Consider the following 22,127-nt stretch of genomic DNA (forward strand, 5'->3'; position numbering starts at 1 on the left):
CGCAGCTCTCCCTTTTCAAGCAGAGCTGTGTGACGTGGGGGCAGGGTCCAGCCACCTCAATTATACAGTTCCCTAGGCTTGGAGGGGGGTTTCCAGGCACTAGGAGTTTGCTTATGACACCTATATCTCAAGATGGAAAAATGCACTTGTCCCGTGTTCAGGTCCTCCAATTACAAGCTGCCAAAGCTCCCCCTCCCCGCAGATACAGTCATCTTGTCCCCCTTCTCCATATATCTGTATAAATTGGCGCATTTCTGCAAAGACAGGCACATGCCCTCAAAAAACGTAATTTTTCATGATTCATGAATTCACTTTTTTTGGTAGAAGGAAAGCTTACTGTTAGCCATATAATGCATGCGTTTTGGGCTATGAGCATGATAGTAAAGGGAGGCAAAGCACTGTCTGTTACTTCTATAAGTACACATTCTGAGAGGATGAACTTTTTTGGGGGAAAGTGGGTGGCAGTCGTACGGTTTTCATTGAGCGGCTTAAGAGGCCAAAATGAAACTGATAAAAATCAAAAAAGTTCACAGCGATGGAAAATGTACCATCTCTATCCTGGTAATAAATATAAAATAGAGCTCGTGGAATATTGCAAAAATAAACAAATATATTACATACAAACACTAAAACAATCAGAACAACAATAAAAATAAAAAATCTAATTGAAAAATCACATGCATGTATTGAATGATCAGTGCACCTAGAAATAGATGAAAATATAAAAATATGTAAATCTCAAAATGTTATGATCAGATAAATTGATGTGAGAGTCTTCTTAAATATTCTTAGATCCCCTTGATAAATCCTCTCTTGATTATAAAATCACGGTACCTATAATAAAAAATGGATGTATCCAAAATTCATCAGTCACCTTGAATACTCAAAATCAATATAAATTGGAATCAGTCCAGCAACGATCCATACAGACAGCTTTATCCATAAGAATGTATGTATGCATCAAAATTTAAAGAAAGACAGTTTGGAAGATATCAGAGAAATGCAGGTAATTCCAAAAAAATAAATACATCATGTTGTTTATACTTTTAGGATTGCAGAATGGAAGAAATTGGAAAACCTATTACTATACAGTGGATATAAAAAGTCTACCGCTTTCCACCTTTAATGAGACCTTGCAATTAACAAAGTGCAGCTGTAAAATAAAAATAAATTTTTTAGAAAATACGATTTTTCAATACCCTGGTTGCATAAGTGTGCACAGCACACCATATCATAATGGGGCTTCAGCGTAAACCAATCACATTCAATATCATGTTCAAAGGTAATTAATATACACCTGCAAGCAATAAAAGTGATTCTGATTAACCCCAAATAAAAAGCAGCTGTTCCTTTAGGATTTCCGTGCAGTTTTCTTGGTTGCATCTTACCAAGGAGCATTCAATACATCTTCAGGATCGCTTTCTTGAAAGGCACCAATCAGGAGAGGGATATAAAAGAATTTCAAACGCATTATATGTGCCACGGAACACTGTCAAAACTATCATCAATAGGTGGAGAAAATGTGGCACAGCAGTGACATTGACAAGATCAGGACGTCCATGAATAGTTGATGAAGGAAAAAGGAGAAAACTAATCAGGGAGGCTATTTATTTAGTTTTTAATTAGTGGCATTTCAGTTCCACTGCAAAAGTGCGAGAGACTGGGCCAGCAAAGTGGTTAGTTAACCATTGCTGATGTGAGACAGTATCACTGGGGCAGCTGAGTATTGCTCACGGTGACAAGGCCGGCGGAATACGATAGGTGTGGTAAGCATGACAGGATGGTGCCGCACTTACCAGGGCACCATGTCAGCTCTGATATTTGGTTTATTTTGGTGCGGGCGCTCCGCCCCCCATAGCCTCTGAGTCCCTGCTCTGAACAGAACAGGGATCGGAATAGGTGTCTGGGTACGATGGAGCGGCACATGAGCTGTGAAACGCCAAAGAGGCATCACTGCACATGCGCAAACTCCAGCAGGGGAACACTGGGAATGTCAGTCAGCACCAGCCCTGATCGGCCACATTTTGCTTTTTATTAATTGCACTAATTTATTTTTATTTCACAACTAGAAAAAAAATCAATCTTTTTCATAAATAGGCCCCCAAATCTTAAACCTCAAACTCATAATCATCATCATCAACATTTATTTATATAGCGCCAGCACATTCCGTAGCGCTTTACAATTGGGGACAAACACAGTAATAAACAAACTGGGTAAAACAGGGAAATCAAGTATAACTTAGACATTTCATTTGTTATCAGGAGGTGATCCTGTTAAGTGCCAGCACAGCAGGATGCAGGGACAGAAAGCTGAACTCTGTGTACAGAGACATCAATTCAACCAAACAGATCACATTACTTTAATGACTTAACTCATATCACTATGTCTTTCTGGCAAGCAGGACACAGATAAGCCCCTGGCTACATGCAGGGGTATAAATAACAGAACCCTTGTTGTAGGGGGTGATGGACAGAAAAATGAAAAAGCTCCTTTAAAGTAGTGATACAATGCCAAGGCTGTGGCTAGCCATTCTGTTGTCTAAGGCAAATGCATTGTGTGCCTATAAAACACTGCACATTAGTAGTGTACATTATAAAAGAAAAAAAAATTGCTTTATGCATTATTACATATATCACCAAAGTTGACCATAAACATTTACAGAAAGATTTCTGACTTACTACATATTGTTGCCCTCCCAAAAAAACACCTGTTGTCTGAGATAGCTGCATTAGGTTGTAGGCATACACCTGGGCAACGCTTACTATTTGTACATGGACACTTATGGCTCAGACACACTTTCACAGCTTAACAAGCATTAAACTGGAACAGGCCTTATGAGAGACGGGATTAGTAAACACACAAATGATTAAGGGGAAGGGGGCCGGGAAATCGCCTGGCCCCTGGGCCTGTGTTCACTCCACGACCTTGAACTGAAATACCCCATGGAATGGTTTGTCATGGGGATCGGTGATCCCTTAGTCAACTTAATTTTACAAGCAGGATAAAGTGCAGATAGTGCTTCGATGTAAACAATAGTTGATAACGTTTTATTTTATAGGGGAGGGGAGGTGTGACTGCGGATGAGGGACAGAGTGTGTAGTTTTCAGAGGCGCACGCAGGGGGGTTTCTGGTTCTCCAGAAACCCCTCCCCTCCGCGAAGAACGGGGGCTAAACAGTGCCCCTACATAGCGGCACTGTACTATACAGCAGCCGCGGCGCTGTCGAAGACGCTTCTTTGACAGTGCCGCGGCTGTAGTACAATACAGTGCAGCCGAAATTGAGATGCTCCGCACGCAGCAGCTCTCTTTCTATATTTTTTTCCTGCGTGCGCCCCTGGTTTTGTATAGTTTGAGGCCAGAATGAAGTGATCCGCCGCAAATCGCTTCATGGAGACCCCCATCCAGCCCACCTCTCTAGAAGTGGGCAGGATGCGGGAGCATGGCCTGCTCTCCCAGGTGTCTGGGAGTCCTACCTGAACTTCGGGAGTCTCCCGGATATTCTGGCAGAGTGGGCAAGTATGATGTAAGTGTGCCCTAAAAGTTCCAGGCTGTGACTGTAGGTCAATTTAGCAAATATGGGTGAGATAGCAGTGATGTCACTAAAAATTGCTGTGAACCAGCATCCAAAAAACTATATCTTACATCATGAATTACCAGAAGCACAACTTGCAAAGAAGTTAACAAAAGATAATACATTCCACACACCTCATTCTGATTTGTTGAGCAATTATGCTAGCAGAGCAGTTAATAGTCTGACAATTTGGAAGTATGAGCTATGGGTATGTGGTTGACATTCATTTGGTCGACATTCAGAAAATTGACAACATTAAGTCGACAATTCAAATGTTGACAGTATTATTAGGTCGACAATTCAAATGTAGACAGTGTTATATGGTTAGGGTTAGGGTATATTATTGTCGACCTAATAATACAGCCTACATTTCAATTGTCGACCTAATAACATTGTCGGCCATTATTGTCGACTTTTCAACCTTGTCTATATTATGGTGTAGATTATATAAATGTCGATCATGTAACTGTCGAACATATGTATCACACACGAGCTATGTGTCATGTACAGGTACATTTGACGCTACAATCTTCTCTTAGCAATTTGACAGGAGAATCATTACTCTGTTGGAGGACCCTGCTACTTTCACTATCTTCCTCTCAGTCTGTGACTTTCCACTTGCCTCCATTGCCTCTCCCACATCATCATACTGCCCCTTTTACCATTCATCACATACGTGGACAGGTAACAGAATCAGTACACTAATGTCCTGAAATACTCTGTCCTGATGTGAGTGTTCTTATATTTACAATGTATTGTTTACAGCCCAAATTCTGGTACTCAAATGGAGCATGGTGGGGCATAAGTGGATTTAAATCATGGTGGTATATTTACTAAACTGCAGGTTTGAAAAAAGAGGAGATGTTGCCTATAGCAACCAATCAGATTCTAGCTATCATTTGTTTAGTACATTATACAATATGACAGCTAGAATCTGATTGGTTGCTATAGGCAACATCTCTACTTTCTCAAACCCGCACTTTAGTAAATATACCCTATGATGTCCATTGCATTAAACCTATATGTTTTTATATACAAAATAATGCAAGGCTTTACAATATTGATTACATTTTAACTGACGAGTGAAAGCATATACACAATACATTCTTATTACAATATAAGCTTGCATGTAATGCTGCTGCCATTTTCTATAACTTTTTGATAGTGTCAGCATAAAAATCTTGTGCTTGAGCAAAGTCTTTGGATTCTCTCCAGTGGATCTTGATGTTGCCAGTGCCATAGTATCTCTTATAGTGAAGTATCTTAGCAGATGACAGCTGGGTTTTCCTACAATGATTCCAGAAGGTAAATGTATTAAGTTCTGACTTCTGCAAGTCGCTGGAAATCTGCGACTTTGCAGGGCAAAATGCTTGTACCTGTATGTTAACCAGTAATCGAAGTTAAGTAAATATATCTGTTTCTGTTTATTATACTTCTCTGTCTGTCATCATTCCTTCTCTGTATCAATATATTATGGCTGTAAACATTCACTTAAAACACATGACCTGCCAGAAAGGAGCAAATGAGCATGGTCTGGGCAGACAGTGGAGTGGTTAGGGTGGATTAGAGAGTGGCCTTGTTTGACAGGTATGTAATTGGTAACATGTTTTAGCTTTACCACTTCAACACTGGGTGCACTCAGAAGATCACTAGATGGGTGGAGGGGGAACCAACCACATTGTAATGAAAACATGTATAAATATACCTGATATTCTGGCAGGTCTGAGCTATTGAAGGATTGTGAGACTTTTGTAAGCGCTATCTGTATGCAAGTCTTGTGTAGGCACAGCTCTAGTATGTTACTATTTCCATTTCCTTACATTAAATCTCTTTAAACTTGTGTGATGTTCATTTTAGTATAAAATGTGTCTGTGCCTCATTAAAGTTCCATTAACCAATTAGCTCCTCCCACTCCCCAAAACCCCAGGGGCTGCTGCATGCAGCTTTTTTCTTGGTGTTCCATTGCTTGTCTCAAAGTTCTGCCTCACACCCAGGATTCTGTCACACTGCAGGGGTGGAGTGGAGGACCAAACATAAGCCACAATCGCAGACATTGCGGCTTGTGATTGGTCCTCCCCCTCACACACCCCTTTCTGCAATTTTAAGGTGGTGACCGAAAGTGTACACCATTTTAGGTGGTAATGCAGCTTTAATAGTCTTGTCTTCTTTTGGACAAAGTCTTCTCAGCCCCCATTGCCTGTTAGGGATTTACCAGGGATCCCACCCCCTGCCATTACCTTTTTCTAGCCAGGAATTATGCCAGCACTAGTACCAATGAGTGCTTATAGCACTCTGTGGTATGAATAGGTGTGTAATTAATATGGCACCTGATTGGATTGGTCATGGCTTCTGTCTAGTCAGACGCTGGATTAGTTACACTCTCTAGCCTTGGGAGGTTCATATTATCTGCTGCTAGGTGCCCTGCATATCTTCCTGGCACTGCAAATAGTTTCCCAATAAACTCACATTTTTATCATTTGAATATAACTTCCCAATGTCAGTAATGTTTGTACAATTATGCTTGGTGCAAAACAATGTACATATCTTTTCATGTCTGAATTTTCTCAATAAGCACATTATTTGTGACATTATTGCTCTTTTTAGGCATAATGATCAAAATTGTCTTTTGCACATTGTAGTGGTCAATTTGCATTTTATAACTGATCTCCTTCATTATTCTTATTATTTACTGTCAATCAAAAGGGTTAATCATAGATACATTCTGTGGCATCTAAAACCACACATGTCACATGACATTACAATGGACTCAGATGCATGTACTATGCTGTGTATTTTGTGTATTTATATTCCTGAAATGGCAGTCTTCTTTTACAAAAACCAAGCCCATGATGGATTTGATTTTGGTATTGGATATCTTACAATACTGTTATACTGTAAAATCAATTTCATGATACTAAACACTTTTGTAAACTTGTGTTTAAACTAGCTGACTTGCTTGATCTTGTCGTTCCACAGGTTCCCTCTCTGCACCACTAGGTGGCAGGATTGAGTTACAACAGGGTTGTGCTGGCAGAAGAGCCAATCAGGGTGTGTTACAGGGATGGGGCAATGGCTTCTGTCACTCCCTGATGACGTCATTACGGTGTGTCTCCATTCACATGTTATGTTAGAGGACACACACTGATCATAGGTGACAGGTCCTCCTGTAGACATGCTGCAGCCACTCAGAGCCGTGCTCCAGAGGAGTGTAAACCATGGCAGCTGCCGGGGATTCTCTGCAAAGTCCTATCAGCGAAAGGTAAACAGATGTGCTGTAGTAATTTACATGTGTTATCAGTCAGACTTTTATAGACATGCAATAGTAAACTGACATGCTGCTATTCTCTTAGTGTGCATCATTATGGGATTTGTATTGCACCTTATAAATAATACATTTTACTAAAATGTGGATGCAGTGTTTTGACTATTATTAGTATCATTTTAACACCATGTATGAGTAACCTATTTTTTTTTTTTAAAGCTATACTTATAACAAGAAACGTTGCTGCAGTGTTCTGATTCATATTATTTAATTAATGGAAAAAAAACACATTAATTTAAATGTTGTTAAGCCAGCCTAAACATCTCTCATTGTAAGTCATTATTCTCTGCATTATAACATAAACCAGAGAATAATTCAGTGCAGGGATATAGAGCTGGGGGCCGCAGGTGAAGGCTTATCAGGCTGCTGTATGGAGTCTGCTGTATGGAGTCTGCTGTATGTTTTTGGTGGGTATTGTAACTTTAGTTGGTTTACTAATTTACACGCTATAAGAAACACTAATAACATTCACAAATATATGTGTAAAAGTCTAAAGAGCTTATTAGACCTGAATATACCTAGGATAAAGCTGTGATTATGGGGGGAATCATCCTTTTTTTTTTTTTTTTGCCAGCAGCCTCTCTTTACTTAAAATGGTTAATAACTGAGACTCTCTGGTTGCCCAACAAATCAAGATTGTCAAGTTCAGAGTAATTAATTATTGCAACACCATGGGCAGGGTGGATACCAATGATTAACATACTGGTAGGTTAATTGGCTGCTAAAAAATTGACCCTAGTCTGTGTGTCTGTCTGTGTTAGGGAATTTAGACTGTAAGCTCCAATGGGGCAGGGACTGATGTGAATGAGTTCTCTGTACAACGCTGCGGAATTAGTGGCACCATATAAATAAATAGTGATGATGAATGGATCCTTAAGGCTGTACCTAGTGTTGGTATTATTTATAACTATAAGGGGGGATTTAGTTCAGTGCATGGTCCCACTAAGCACACTTCTGGTTTTATGGTACCTGCAACATTGTAGAGCGCACCTCTATGATATGTAAACCAGTAAAAGTGATTTAAACACAAAAAGTGTACAGCAGCACATGTTTCCCACACCCTATTCCTCTATTAAAGTCAATAACTAAAATTGTGGAACAACCTTTCATGGGAATGTCAGTTCCCAGCAGCATGCAGTGAGCAACTAATAATTAATTTTCTGATTTAACCAGAGCTGTTCTGGCATGTAAGAAAAGGCAAGACCATACAGTTCAACTTACCCTGCAACATAAAACTGTATTTATTGTGGTTTGTTTTTTTATTACAGTAGCTGATGATTATATATTTCAGATGAATAAAATTAAATATAATGTAATTAAAATTTTCATTATAAGTCTATGCTTCATTTTGATTATATACTGTCCCAATGCCCCACCTCTTTAGCATCTTGTTCTGGGTGCAGTGCACTAGTCACTGTCAATCACTTTGAGCACAATATCTCAATTTGCTTCTATGTCTTTGAAATATACAATATAATATATATATATATATATATATATATATATATATATATATATATAATTTTTTAAACAGCCTTTGTCCAAAATCTGAGTTAATAATGAAAAGCTAGAATTTTATTTGTCTTTTAGGGGCTCGTTTTGGGTGTGTACGAAAAAAATAAGGAGGATGACAACCTGGTTCTTACCCATGCAGGAGACACATTTGATAATGTCGTTTCGGGGAAACTGCGAGATCAGCTGACCAGGTAATTTCTACCCATTGCAAACTCTTTGTTCAGATTTTATTTCTAGCTGGTCAGTAGCAGTATTATAGTATAGCTGTAGTTTGAAGAATTGTTAGTATTTTTTTCCCCACAATTTTTTATGGTTTTACTTTTATTTTATTTTTACTTTTTTCCTCCTCACAGATCTGGCCCTTCACTCAAAAAAGGCAAGACACGAATATTTTATGGGTTACATGAGGTATTTTGTCTTACTGTTTACAGATGATTACTGTTTATGCCTTCTCTATTATGAGGCAGTAGCAAAGATAAATAATTGTGAGAGTGTTTATTAATTCATTTTTGTAATGCATAAGGAGCATAAACATGTAACATATTTGGGGAGTAGTGATGTCACTCATGTAAAATATATCTTTAAATTTGGTGTCTGCTGTCACAGTCACGAGTGTTCCGTGATGGAATGTATAACTGTCGGATGTAAAATACAACTGAAAGTAAGAATGATTTCATACAAGCAACTTGTTTTGTTTCCAATTGGAATGTTTGCGTTATAAGGAATAATCTACCCCGTGCTGTAAAATAAAAAGGTTTTTAGAAGTCCCACAAGAGATCTGTATAAAAGCAATTGTCTTGCAGTTTTATGCTTTTATATGCTTATATAACTCGTGTGGCTTCTAATATACTTTACAGTGGAGGATACATTATTTACATGAATTTTTCAAGTTTTAAAACTTACCTTTTAAGGTCACAGGGTCATCGGCATTAACATGCCTTTTAATTCTTCAGATTTACGGTAACTACACATTTTATTTATATAATTTTTATTTAAACCAGTAGGCATCCCATGAGGCTGTAAATAAATGGTTAAATATATAGATATACATATGAGAAAGTATATTGGAATGATTTGCAGGACAACTGTTTATTCAAAATGTTTGGACACAAATGTGCCGCATTTAGAGTTAGAAGCTAAACAAAAAAGAAAGGGGCACGTTTGCTCCTGGACAAACCATGCTGCAATGCAAGGGGAGCAAATACATTTTATTTCTTTTTTTTGCAAGCAGGGAAAAATACTGTCTGCTTTTGCATGCAGCACACAAACACTGGACAGTTTCGTTTTTACACTGCAATTTAGAGTTGAGCTAGGACACGCCCCCTCCCAAATCTCTTGCACCCCATAGAGGTGCGCAGAAAAATGAGAGGAGATTCCTACTGTAATGGCTGGCATTGTGCGCAGCCATACAACGCAGTGATGTCCGCGCACCACATCGCCAGCTATTAAATCTCCCCCAATGAGTTTGTCTGTGCTTCTTTGAATAGATTCACAAAACATGCCTATCGTCCCACTTTCAGATTGCCACCCCGGCAATATCCCGGGTATATGAACCCAGGATATTGCTGGAGGACAGATCCTCTGACCCTGACAAATACCCGGGTATACCGTGTTCACACTGAACACGGGTCTGTCCGGGTCTCCATGGCAACTTCACAAGAGGAGATCTGATTGGTTCCTCTTGTGATGGGGTTATTTTTTAAAATCTTTTCAATAGGTGTCTGTGAGACCCGGGTTTTTCACACTGGAGGCTACCCGGGTCGGACCCGGGAATAACCCTCCAAAAGACCCGGGCCATCTGACATGCAGGGACCCCAATTCACACTGAGCCTAGACCTGGGTCATCAGAAACCCGGGTCTTTTAGGCAGTGTGAAAGGGGTATTAGGGGTGTCTAAAGGACAGGTTTGAGAACTGATGTGAGAACCACTGGTTGATCTTGTTGCCCTTACAAAAAAATGTGTCCTGGTAAATGACCAAATACCATTGGAAACTTGTGGTTTAGTAATTTCCATGGTAATCCTGTGTCTTTTGTTTCCATGAGAATTACCATGGTACATTATTTGGAAGGAAGACACGACAGGTTTTAGTCACCTCCAAAATATCTGTATTGTAATGCTTTTGATGTCTGAATTATATTCTCAAGGGAGGAAATGTAATTTAATTTCCCTATTTTCTCACTGAAATGTAGGGACATGATTTAATCTGCACATGAACCTTATTTATTTGCATGTTTGTAATGATCAAGGCTGCTATACAGAATAATCAACATCATCTGAAGTCTCAGTTCTCCCAGTGGTCAATGTAAAATACATGTTGGATGCAGAGTTGGGAGTACGTGTGTTTTATTCAGTTAGAAGTCACACATGTATTGTATTTTTATTGAGATTTTGTACACTTTGTTTATGCTTCGAAAAAATAAATCCTCTAGATCAGTCATTATCAAACAGCAAACCTTGGGCGTTTTTGTTTTGTTTTTCTTATGATAGGCATTTCCCAGCGTGGCAGTGGTGGGCTTGGGTAAACAATCAGCCAGTATTAATCATCAGGAACTTTGGAATGACAGCAAGGAGAACATTAGAGCTGCAGTGTCGGGTAATGTATAACTTGTATTCTTCTGCCAGGTTGAGTATGACCTTTACTTTCCTTCGATGTTGGCCCATGATTAAAGTGCATGAAGACTGTGGGCTAGATTTACTAAGCTGCGGGTTTGAAAAAGTGGGGATGTTGCCTATAGCAACCAATCAGATTCTAGCTCTCATTTTGTAGAAAGTACTAAATAAATGACAGCTAGAATCTGATTGGTTGCTATAGGAAACATCCCCACTTTTTCAAACCCGCAGCTTAGTAAATCTAGCCCTGTGTGTATAAACAAAATCTGTATCTGTGTTGGCCAATGTGCACTACTAATGTTAGCACATGAAACATTATTATTTGTCTATATATAAAGTTAGTCCTTGTCCTAAAGATGCATTTGTTTGTTTTTGCTGTATAGCCGGCTGTAGGCAGATGCAGGATTTGGAGGTGGAACAAGTTGAAGTGGATCCGTGCGGAGATGCACAAGCAGCAGCAGAGGGCGCTGTTCTAGGGCTATTTCAATATGATGAGCTTAAGCAAAAAAAGAAGAAACTAGTCATTACACAACAGTATGGAAGGTATTTGGTCCTTCGTTCATGAACCAGTGCTTGTAATGTTATGCAAGTAACCCTGTTTTGCAGACGGATCATTAACATTGTTATATGTAAAGAGCAACTAGCAAAAAAAGTGCACACAGAATAAAAAAGCAGAGGAGGAATATACGCAGCACTGACCTGGTCCCTTCAGACAGAAGAAAATGCCATAACAGTCAATGTTTCATTTGTTGACTCCGCTCTCGGCATGTCTGTTTGCCGCCGTGATTGTAGCTGGTTTGGCAACTGAAACGTTGACTGTTTTGGCAATAAAGATTATATATGATCATAATGTAAAATAGCTAAAGTTCTGTCAGTAGTAGGGGTTCATAAACATATTTGTGAATGTTAATATGAGTCTTTTATATAAACCTACTTATATTTTATGTTTAGTGTTTTATTTAAGATATATTAAAACTTCTAAGCTATAAATGCTCTAGTCATCCTAATCCCCATTTATATAGTGCCACCAATTTCGCAGTGCTGTACAGAAATATTTTAATTTTGTCAGCAACCTATTATCCTACTAGTATGTTTTTGGAGTGTGAGAGGAAACCCACGCAAACACGGGGAGAACATACAAACTCCACACAGATAAGGCCATGGTTTGGAATCGAACTCATGACCCCAATGCTGTGAGGCAGAAGTGTTAACCACTAAGCCATCGAGCTACAAGATGGTGGCTAGTGGGATATTGAGGACTTGGACATAGGGTGCATGAATGTTTAATTTTATATAATTATTTGCATTATCAATGTCTTGCACATGTTCGCTGTTACCCCATCGGTGACCGAGCAGTATCGCCATTTTGCTCAGATGTAGGATACAGAGCAGAGACCGACCCCCAGTCTGACTCTCTTGCTCTGAGAGCAGGACTGTTGGATTTGTAGATTTGCTCCTAACTGTGGAAGAGACCTACAATGTGAACCCTGTTAATCAGTGTCATAGTATAGGAAGTCTAACGTACATATCATACAATGACAGGATTCACCTTCATAGTATATATCATTTTTTTTATTTTTGATACAGTGGGCTTTTAATCTCATTTTCTTTATCATGACTGCAATTTTGATGGCTTTATTAGATTTTTTTTTTTATCTTGTTCCTGTGTAGAACTTGTTAGCCATCCTTATTTAACACCAGCTAGTACAACAATGCTTACGTTTACTTGCTCCCGATCCAGTGCTAGTTCTGTGTAACAGAAGCTACACACTACTGGAGATGGGAGATGGCTTCTGTGCTGCACCTTCAAATCATGTTGTGAAAACTGCAGTATATTGTACAATTTATACATAAAATACAATTACACATCTCAGCTGGCCCATATTTTTTTGCTATTGTAGCCAAGACAAAGAGGCCTGGAACAGAGGAGTATTGTACGCTGAGGGGCAGAACTTGGCTCGGTACTTGATGGAATCCCCAGCAAACTATATAACACCTACAAAGTTTGCTGAGATACTTGAACAGAAGATGGGAAATTTGGGAAATGTTAAGGTGTTCACAAGGTAAAACTTATGGCTTATCTATACTGTAACACTAATAGTTCTTATTGGCTCATATTCATACAGTAGTACATTATCCTGTGTTTATTGGGAGGTGGATGCAGCGCTAATGGACCTCAAAATTGTGGCCTGTTGATCATTATGTGAGAATCCCATTGTAAGTACTCACCAGAATCCATTAAATAATCTTGCACTAAACCACAGCATCCAATCGACAGTTATCTTTAATGTGTCTAGTGCAAGGTAGACAGTAAAAGAAAGTGATTGCAAATGCTGCACTTAAATGCAATCTTAGTGCAATAAGGAAAATGTCTACGTTCTACAATCATCGAAAAATCAGACTTTATTCAATTTTCAATCATTTGTTACCGAAATCGATTTTATGATTGGCATATTTTTGCTTTATACACTGAATTTTAAGTTGCATGTATCTTAAAATGTATACAACTACATATACAGACATAGAAACACAAGTGTGTGTCTACGATCTGGATGTACACTTATGGGCAAAAGTTTTGAGAATGACACAAGTATATTTTTTTCACAAAGTTTGCTGCTTCAGTGTTTTTAGACCTTTTTGTCAGATGTTGCTATGGTATACTGAAGTAAAATTACAAGCATTTCATAAGTGTCAAAGGCTTTTATTGACAATTACACTAAGTTTATTGAAAGAGTCAATATTTCCAGTGTTGACCCTTCTTTTTGAAGATCTCTGCAATTCGCCCTGGCATGTTGTCAATCAACTTCTGAGCCACATACTGACTGATGGCGGCTCATTCTTGCTTAATCAATGCTTGGAGTTTGTCAGAATATGTGGGGTTTTGTTTGTCCACCCGCCTCTTGAGGATTGACCACAAGTAAGGTCTGGGGAGTTTCCTGGCCATGGACCCAAAATTTTGATGTTTTCATCCCTGAGCCACTTAGTTATCACTTATGCCTAGTGGAAAGGTGTTCCATCATGCTGGAAAAGGCATTGTTTGTCACCAAACTGTTCTTGGATGGTTGGGAGAAGTTGCTCCTGGAGGATGTTTTAATACCATTCTTTGTTCATGACTGTGTTCTTAGGCAAAATTGTGAGTGAGCCCACTCCCTTGGCTGAGAAGCAACCCCGCACATGAATGGTCTCGGGATGCTTTACTGTTGACATGACACAGGACTGATGGAAGCGCTCACCTTTCCTTCTCCGGACAAGTGTTTTTCCAAATGCCCCAAACAATCTAAAAGGAGATTCATCAGAGAAAATGACTTTACCTCAGTCCTTAGCAGTCCAATCCCTGTACCTTTTGCAGAATATCAGCCTATCCCTGATGTTTTTCCTGGATAGAAGTGGCTTCTTTGCTGGTCTTCTTGACACCAGGCCATCCTCCAAAAGTCTTCACCTCACTGTGCGTGCAGATGCACTCACAGCTGCCTGCTGCCATTCCTGACCAAGCTCTGCACTGGTGGTGCCCCCGATCCCGCAGCTGAATCAACTTTAGGAGACAGTCCTGGTGCTTGCTGGACATTTTTGGGCGCCCTGAAGCCTTCTTAACAACTATTGAACCTCTCTCCTTGAAGTTCTTGATGATCTGATAAATAGTTGATTTAGGTGCACTCTTACTAGCAGCAATATCCTTGCCTGTGAAGCCCTTTTTGTGTAAAGCAATGATGACTGAACGTGTTTCCTTGTATGTAACCACGGTTAACAGAGTAAGAACAATGATTTCAAGCACCACCCTCCATTTAAAGCTTCCAGTCTGTTACTCTGACTCATTCAGCAAGACTGAGTGATCTCCAGCCTTGTCCTTGTAAACACTCTCAGCTGTGTTAATGAGAGAATCACTGACCTGATGTCAGCTGGTCCTTTTGTGGCAGGGTTGAAATGCAGTGGAAATGTTTTTGGGATAAAGTTTTTTCGTCATGGCAAAGAGGGACTTTGAAATTAATTGCAATTCATCTGATCACTCTTCACGACATAATAAAAACTGAAGCAGCAGACTTTGTGAAAAATAATATTTGTCATTCTCAAACTTTTGACCATGAGTGTAACTCTAAATCAGGCCCTAAGTGTGAATAAACCCTGAGATTGCTGTTAGAATTAATGAACAGGATGAAATTTAAACTTATACCAGAACACTTACAATCTCTGTTTTGTTTTGTTTTTTCTTTCGAAGATCAAAGCCCTGGATAGAAGAGCAACAGATGGGAGCATTTTTAAGTGTGGCCAAAGGATCTGATGAACCCCCGGTCTTCCTGGAAATCCATTATACCGGCAGTCCTGACCCTAAGGAGTCCCCTCTAGTGTTTGTTGGGAAAGGAGTCACTTTTGACAGGTACAGAAGTTGTTCATAGTATATAGTTTTATAATTGAGTGTCTAGTGATCTTAAACAGGTGCATAAAAAGACAGTCTATAAATAGGCATTTAAATGTCTTTTATGTAAGCATATGGAGACATAGTGACAGGAGCGTTATTAGTCAGATTCCAAGTGCTCAAGGTGGTCTTCTTCCAATCCAATGCCAAACTCCTATCGGTGTTTCTGTAGTGTGCAAAAGGTATAAGACTTGTCTGCCTCACTACTATCAGCTTATCATTATACGTGACAGTTGTTTATCTCCTCGAATACATTGTTTAGTTACCATTGTCAGAAAGTAAGCTCTTATTTGGCTCTTGGAATGGACAGATTAGTACACGGTATCGCTCCAGTCCTGTGCATTATGGGTTGTGACATCACTTGTCAGTACAGTTACATGTTAAGTTTAGAACCATTCCCTAATGAGCTGACTGGAACAGATAATCTGCATAATATTGATATGCAGACACAATATAGAACAACATCTATATTATATATTTTAACCCCTCACAATTTTTCTGTTTATTATAAACAATCCAGTGGACAAAAGTTCAGTTTTGTGTGTGTGTGTGTATAATATATATATATATATATATATATATACACACAAAGTTAACCCGTGCATGATACTCATGCATTCTAGTCAAATCAAGCTACTTAAGGTGTTAAAGAGGTTCTTGTCATGCATTTGGGCCTAGCCCAGGCCTCCTCAGGGGAAGAGCGTTACTTCCCGTCGTAAGCGCCCTTTTTTAACGTGGTTTTGTCCACATGTCACCACCTCATCATTCTTCTCCATCACCTCATCCTTCGTTTTCATCGCCACATCTATCCAGACACAGGGATCTCTATCAGCGGTCCTGAGTATCACACTCCTCTCGCTCTGTCACCCCCGGCAACCACCAACCACTCCCCACTGTCACTTCTCCTTCAAGAAATATATATTTTTTTTTTTAAAATCTTTATTAACACTTTTAACAATTAACAAATTAAATTAACAAATTAAAAACATCTTGGTATACCAAATTTCAGCCTTCTGATTTTTTTTTTCCACACACACACTAAGAATTTAGTAGGTCAGTGTATAACTCCGCCCAGCAGGTGGCGCTGCAGCTTGGTTTTATTTTTTACACACACACACACACACACTAACACACGCCACTAGACATTTATATTATAGATATATATATGAGAGAGAGATGTCTCCAAAAGTATATTTGCTTTCCACAAATATGTAATTTTTTTTTCTCTCCTCTTTTGCTGTCTTATGTATTTAGACTGCACATCTATTAGTGGTTTAGAGAAGATCTGAAAACCCTCCACACTAGAGATTAATATCAATAGTACTTGATTCATAAGAAATATTTTTAGTATATTCTGTGCAACTGGGTGCTATACTCAGTAGTATAATAAAAGTATGTAAGTTATATTTTATTTTGATTCTATGCAGGTTGGTGACTCATACTATCAACAATAATGTACATGTAAATATAGACCCTACCTCAGGATATTAGTACCCCAAACAAAAAAGTAGTTATTTTTCCTCTTTATTTGCTGACCTCTGTTAATGGGTATACTTGCCCAGACATATACTGGCTTACAGTTAAGAAATGTTATTATACATGGTTTTCTTCTGTCATCTTAGTGGGGGGATTTCACTGAAGCCATCCTCTGGAATGGACGCAATGAGAGCAGATATGGGCGGAGCTGCTACCATATGTTCCGCCATCTTGACTGCCGCAACCCTCAAATTACCCATTAATCTCATTGGTAAATACTGTTTGAAAAGAAAATACCAAGCTAAAGATGGTTAATAATCCAATAGATTGTGAAAATTGTTTTGTATCTGTAATTCATTTTTAACTTAAATATCCAGAACGGAAAAGAAAATGGTTTAAATGTGTTAAGAAAAATACATTGTGTATTATGTAACCTATGATACCTGAAACAGGCATCTATTATTTACCTGAGAGCTAGGATCCAAGCCAGCCGCTAATATCCAGATATATTCTCACTTGGCACAGTAATCGCCCCATTATAATAATTACCTCAGTAAAAGCTATAAATACAGAGACCATCCATGCGATAGTCAGACATAGAATTACGCACCTTGTTGTCACTATATTCAGGTAAAACTAATGATAGAATGAATCTCCTCCTTTTAAGGTCTAGCTCCGCTGTGTGAAAATATGCCTAATGGCCGAGCGAATAAACCCGGGGACGTTGTGAGGGCCAAGAATGGGAAGACGATTCAGGTAATGCTTTTACTATGCGTGCATTGTTCTCTATAATGTTATTCTGCTTTGGGGAGCTACAGTGATATATAACTATATCACACGACCTTTGTCCTGGCTGAGTGCTTTTGTGTTCTAGAGTAAAAAGAACTACCCAGACTTCTTTCTGCCTTTCACAGTAACCCCGTCTCCCACTACTTGCACATCTGGGTTGTTTTACAATGTCTGAGCCATCCACTTATGCTTCCTTAATGAGTAGTGTATTTACTTTCTTCCTGACAGGTAGATAACACGGATGCTGAAGGAAGACTGTTATTAGCTGATGCTCTTTGCTACGCACACACGTTCAATGCACGAGCTGTAGTAAATGCAGCAACGCTAACCGGTAAGTGAACCAAAGGTCGGACAAACAATGACATCTGTGACAAGGAACTGACTAAGAAAGTTATGTCTGCAATACATTCCTGGCTGGTGGTATTTTATATGTGGTTCACTTACATTGCTTACAACATGCATGGGATCTGTTTTCCAGGTTGGTTGGGACCCTGAATAATACAACCACAATGAATAATGCATATATACTATTACTTTGAAAGCCATTTAGTCACTAGAGAATAATAAAAGTAAAACTTTGAGAGAGCAAAAAAACATCTACTACTCAGTCTGCATCTGGGCAGAAGTGATTAACAGAAGTGATTAGGCTTTTAGTATTCTTATTAACCTTTATACAGCACAAACATGCTACATAGCACTTTACAGAGACTGTTTAATCCCTTACAGCAGTCCCTGCGGTAGTAGAGCTTGCACTCTAAATTCTCTACCACACAATCACACACACTATAGGGTTGATTTCATCATAAGCCAATTAAACTATCAGGATTTCTTTGGACTGTGGGAGGAAACATGGGGAGAACATACAAACGTCACACAGATCGTGCCCTGGTTGGAATGTCAATGTGGCAATCGCTGTGCCATTGTGCCGACTGCAGTGTATAAATCAAAGAAAATATAATCGGAGGAAAAAATCACCTTGTATCCAATAAAATATGATTATGTGAAGTCATCAACTGACCAGAATTAGGACTATTATAATACTATTGTTGGGCCTTGCAACCAAATCTATGTACTCTTGACCATCCTGTGTATGGGCCCAGTTGTTTGGCATGTTCGTCTGCTTGGCAGTACTATTATGCCCATTTAAGTTTGTTGTATTGTACACATTCATTAAAAAGTACTAAGTAAATGAATGCTGGTGGAAAGAATTTAGAGATGAATGTTTAAAAGCATTCTTACTGTAATCTACTTTATTGGTATGGTAAAGCTCACCATTTAGTACAGTACTATTTTTTTATTTTTTTGCCTCCTTTTCCCCAAAATCCCATTTATGTCCTTCCAGATCCCTCCTGCCCATCCAAATGAGGTGAGATAACCCTCTTCTCACAGTAGAATACTTGGCAGTCTGGTGTAGTGATCAAGGATATGGATGATATTAGTCAGGGCACGGCCAGGTCCATAATCGTTTGAAAATATGACAGGTCAGGTGTCTGGTACCGCTCCCTAAGTTTGCTCACCGCCTTCACTGAGAGACAACATAGAACTATGTCTAGTAGTCCCGTTCCCCTGTGCTAGGCATAATTAGGCAGAGAAAATGTTTTAAGTAACTATCCAATTAATATTTGTTTGTGGCACTTACTGACAATAGACTGTTGTGCAGGTGCAATGGATGTGGCCCTGGGATCTGCAGCCACCGGAGTGTTCACCAATTCCTCCTGGCTCTGGACTCATCTTCAAGAGGTTCAAAATCTTTTTTTTTTATTTTGTTTTTTTATGTAAACCAGCAAGAAAAAGATAATTTAATCTTTCTTAATGGTATTTATCTTTCTGCCAGGCCAGCGTGGTGACTGGGGATCGTGTCTGGAGAATGCCTCTTTTTGAGCACTACAGTAAACAAGTGACAGAGTCGGCCCTGGCAGACCTTAATAACGTTGGGAAATATAGCAGGTAAGGGCTGGTCTCCTGTTGCCCAGCCAGCCCTGACTAATGATGGGAGCTCTGAATTAACACTAGGGCGTGTACAGTGCTGGCATCCTGTGTCTGCATCTGTGCACTTCAGGCAGCTTTTAATTGATTGCACCATGACCTAACTATTGTTTGTTGAACGTGCTAATTTGATAGGTAATGTGCTTGGTGTAAAGTGGACTGAAGACAATGTGGTGTTATTGAAAACGCTTCCTAATGTTAAGAGTGGCTTATGCACAAGTGCTTGTTTTAAAGGCAGCCATTATTGTGAGCTAAACCTATATACATAAGTATGCATCTAGGAACCAGGGGCATCACTGGAGTACGTAAAAGGAAACAAGTCGCCAAAATCCTACATTTCTCATACCTGGTTTCATGGATTGTTCTCCTGTTGTCTGTATTGGCCTCCCAATAAGGTGGGGCGCATGGAGGAAAAACTGTACATGTGGTACTCTCATGCACAGGATCGGTTGCCCATTAATACTGTTTGTTCTGTGTATTAACAAAGTCCAGTAATCTTATGGTTACTAATCTTATTCTGTGTTTTGCAGATCTGGCGGAGCGTGCACAGCTGCTGCGTTCCTGAAAGAGTTTGTCACCGTTCCACACTGGGCGCACTTAGACATAGCTGGAGTGATGGAAAACAAGGACGAGATTCCGTACTTACGCAAAGGCATGTCGGGGCGACCCACAAGGACTTTATTAGAGTTTGCAGATCGTCTAAGCAAAGACAAGAAGCCCACATAACTGTGTGAATGGGATTTTGTTACAGGACCAGCTTTTAAAAGGTTATTGGCATAATGAACTAAATCTGTGCAAAGAAACAAAATAACTTTTTATTCAACGCAATACAGAAGCCACAGTAAATATCCAAAATGACTATAACGTATCATTTGTTTCTCATCAGCAAATTGTGAAAATTTTCATATTAATACCTAGCCTTTTAATGTGTCTAACAGCAAAATAACAACATAATAGGGAACTATAGCTATAAAAAATAAAATGTCATGTGAAAAAGAAATAAAGGCACATGTAACTTGTAAATTGTAATATTGTTTTCATGTATTTAATGCTGTCTTAAAAACAGCTGGCTGTAAATTGTTAACACCTTTAAAACTACTTATATAGCACACTTGTCATTTAATCCAAATTCTTTTATTTCTGTATTCTGTGTAACTGGGCCAAAACTTCATTTATATTACATGAAAGGTATGGAACAGGAGTGTTAGTGGAATTAACTAATATAGTATTCTTCAGCAATAATATACAGAAATATACCAGCTGTGTTATCCATTCTATATAAATGATTCTTAACTATTCTTACTTAATGAAGTTTAAAATGTAAAATTTCCAATTGCTTTCTATATAAGATCTACGTGTGACATTCACAAATATATAAACATTGTTTCATGAACCTGACACAACTTAATACGCAAGTCTGAGATGATGAGGAAGCAGTTTGTCTACGTATATATGACTTCCTCTAAATAAGCCTATACAACAAGAGCTAATCACATTTTACGGGATGCCTTTGGGTCATATTGAATCAACTTAAATGTAGGTATTATTGGTTTAATGGCCCTTTTACTGAGTAATATTAATGTACTGCTTAGCAGATACTTCTATTTAAACCTCATTTGACATAAACACACAACATATTTTTATGGGTGAGTGTTTAAAGGTAGATTGTCAATGCAAACTTTTGGCACATAGGGTATATCTCAAAGTCCTGATTCTAATGGACTTTCTTGCCAGTCGGGTCTTTTGTCCCGATTACCTGAATGTTGGGAGGGCAGCAGCGGTGAATGGGGCCATGTATACCTGGCGGGGATGCACGTCACAATGCTAATTTTTTAAGGAAAGGTGTTAGAGGCAGTCTAAGCCTTCAGAAGCACTAAGCAAACCCCTGGGGGTTTGGCATAGTTCATGTAACCGCACTGTGATGCAACAATGCCTCCTTTCCTGGGCTGTGCCAGATCCTGCAGTATTTCTTTGGATAGTTAATCCTGCCAATCTGTCACACCCTGACGACACAACTAAATTATACATAGCTCTTACCCACACCACTGGCTTTGGGACTACATGAGGTTATGTACCACCTGCTTTAAGTCCTCGGCTTCTCATTTGCCATCTGTATGATGTGACTGCATGTAAATATTTTAATATATTTTTAGAGGTTGGCAACCATGGAAGGGGGAGGGATTTACTGACCTGATCAAACTGTAGGTTTTCATGGGCTTTGATGTGCAACTTTGAAAACGTGCGTTTTACTAAAGGCCAAATCGCACATTAAACTGTATTACCAAATCTAAAACGTAAGGTATACAAACAATCCGTGTATTAAATATATGTGGTTCAGACAGATGAGAGTGCTCAAAATACCTTCTGTTTTAACTATCTTGCCTGTCGGAGCATAGTGCTAGACAGGCAATATAAGGCAAGAAATATATGATTGGGGCACTGGGTCC

The 22,127-nt window shown here is 39.0% G+C and overlaps 1 protein-coding gene across 1 annotated transcript; it reads left to right on the forward strand.

The window, feature by feature from the left end:
* The first annotated feature begins 6,597 nt into the window (after positions 1-6,597).
* On the forward strand, positions 6,598-20,703 carry LAP3 (leucine aminopeptidase 3). Its single transcript, XM_075194702.1, has 13 exons — positions 6,598-6,830; positions 8,484-8,599; positions 8,762-8,816; positions 10,896-11,001; positions 11,402-11,561; positions 12,920-13,081; positions 15,232-15,390; positions 17,052-17,176; positions 17,573-17,661; positions 17,923-18,025; positions 19,355-19,434; positions 19,529-19,641; positions 20,211-20,703. Exons 1-13 carry the CDS (start codon positions 6,744-6,746, stop codon positions 20,404-20,406), a joined length of 1,551 nt encoding a protein of 516 aa, XP_075050803.1. The 5' UTR covers positions 6,598-6,743; the 3' UTR covers positions 20,407-20,703.
* The last annotated feature ends 1,424 nt before the right edge of the window (positions 20,704-22,127 follow it).

This window comes from Mixophyes fleayi, chromosome 1, assembly GCF_038048845.1.
Source record: "Mixophyes fleayi isolate aMixFle1 chromosome 1, aMixFle1.hap1, whole genome shotgun sequence".
NCBI classification, from domain to species: domain Eukaryota; kingdom Metazoa; phylum Chordata; class Amphibia; order Anura; family Limnodynastidae; genus Mixophyes; species Mixophyes fleayi.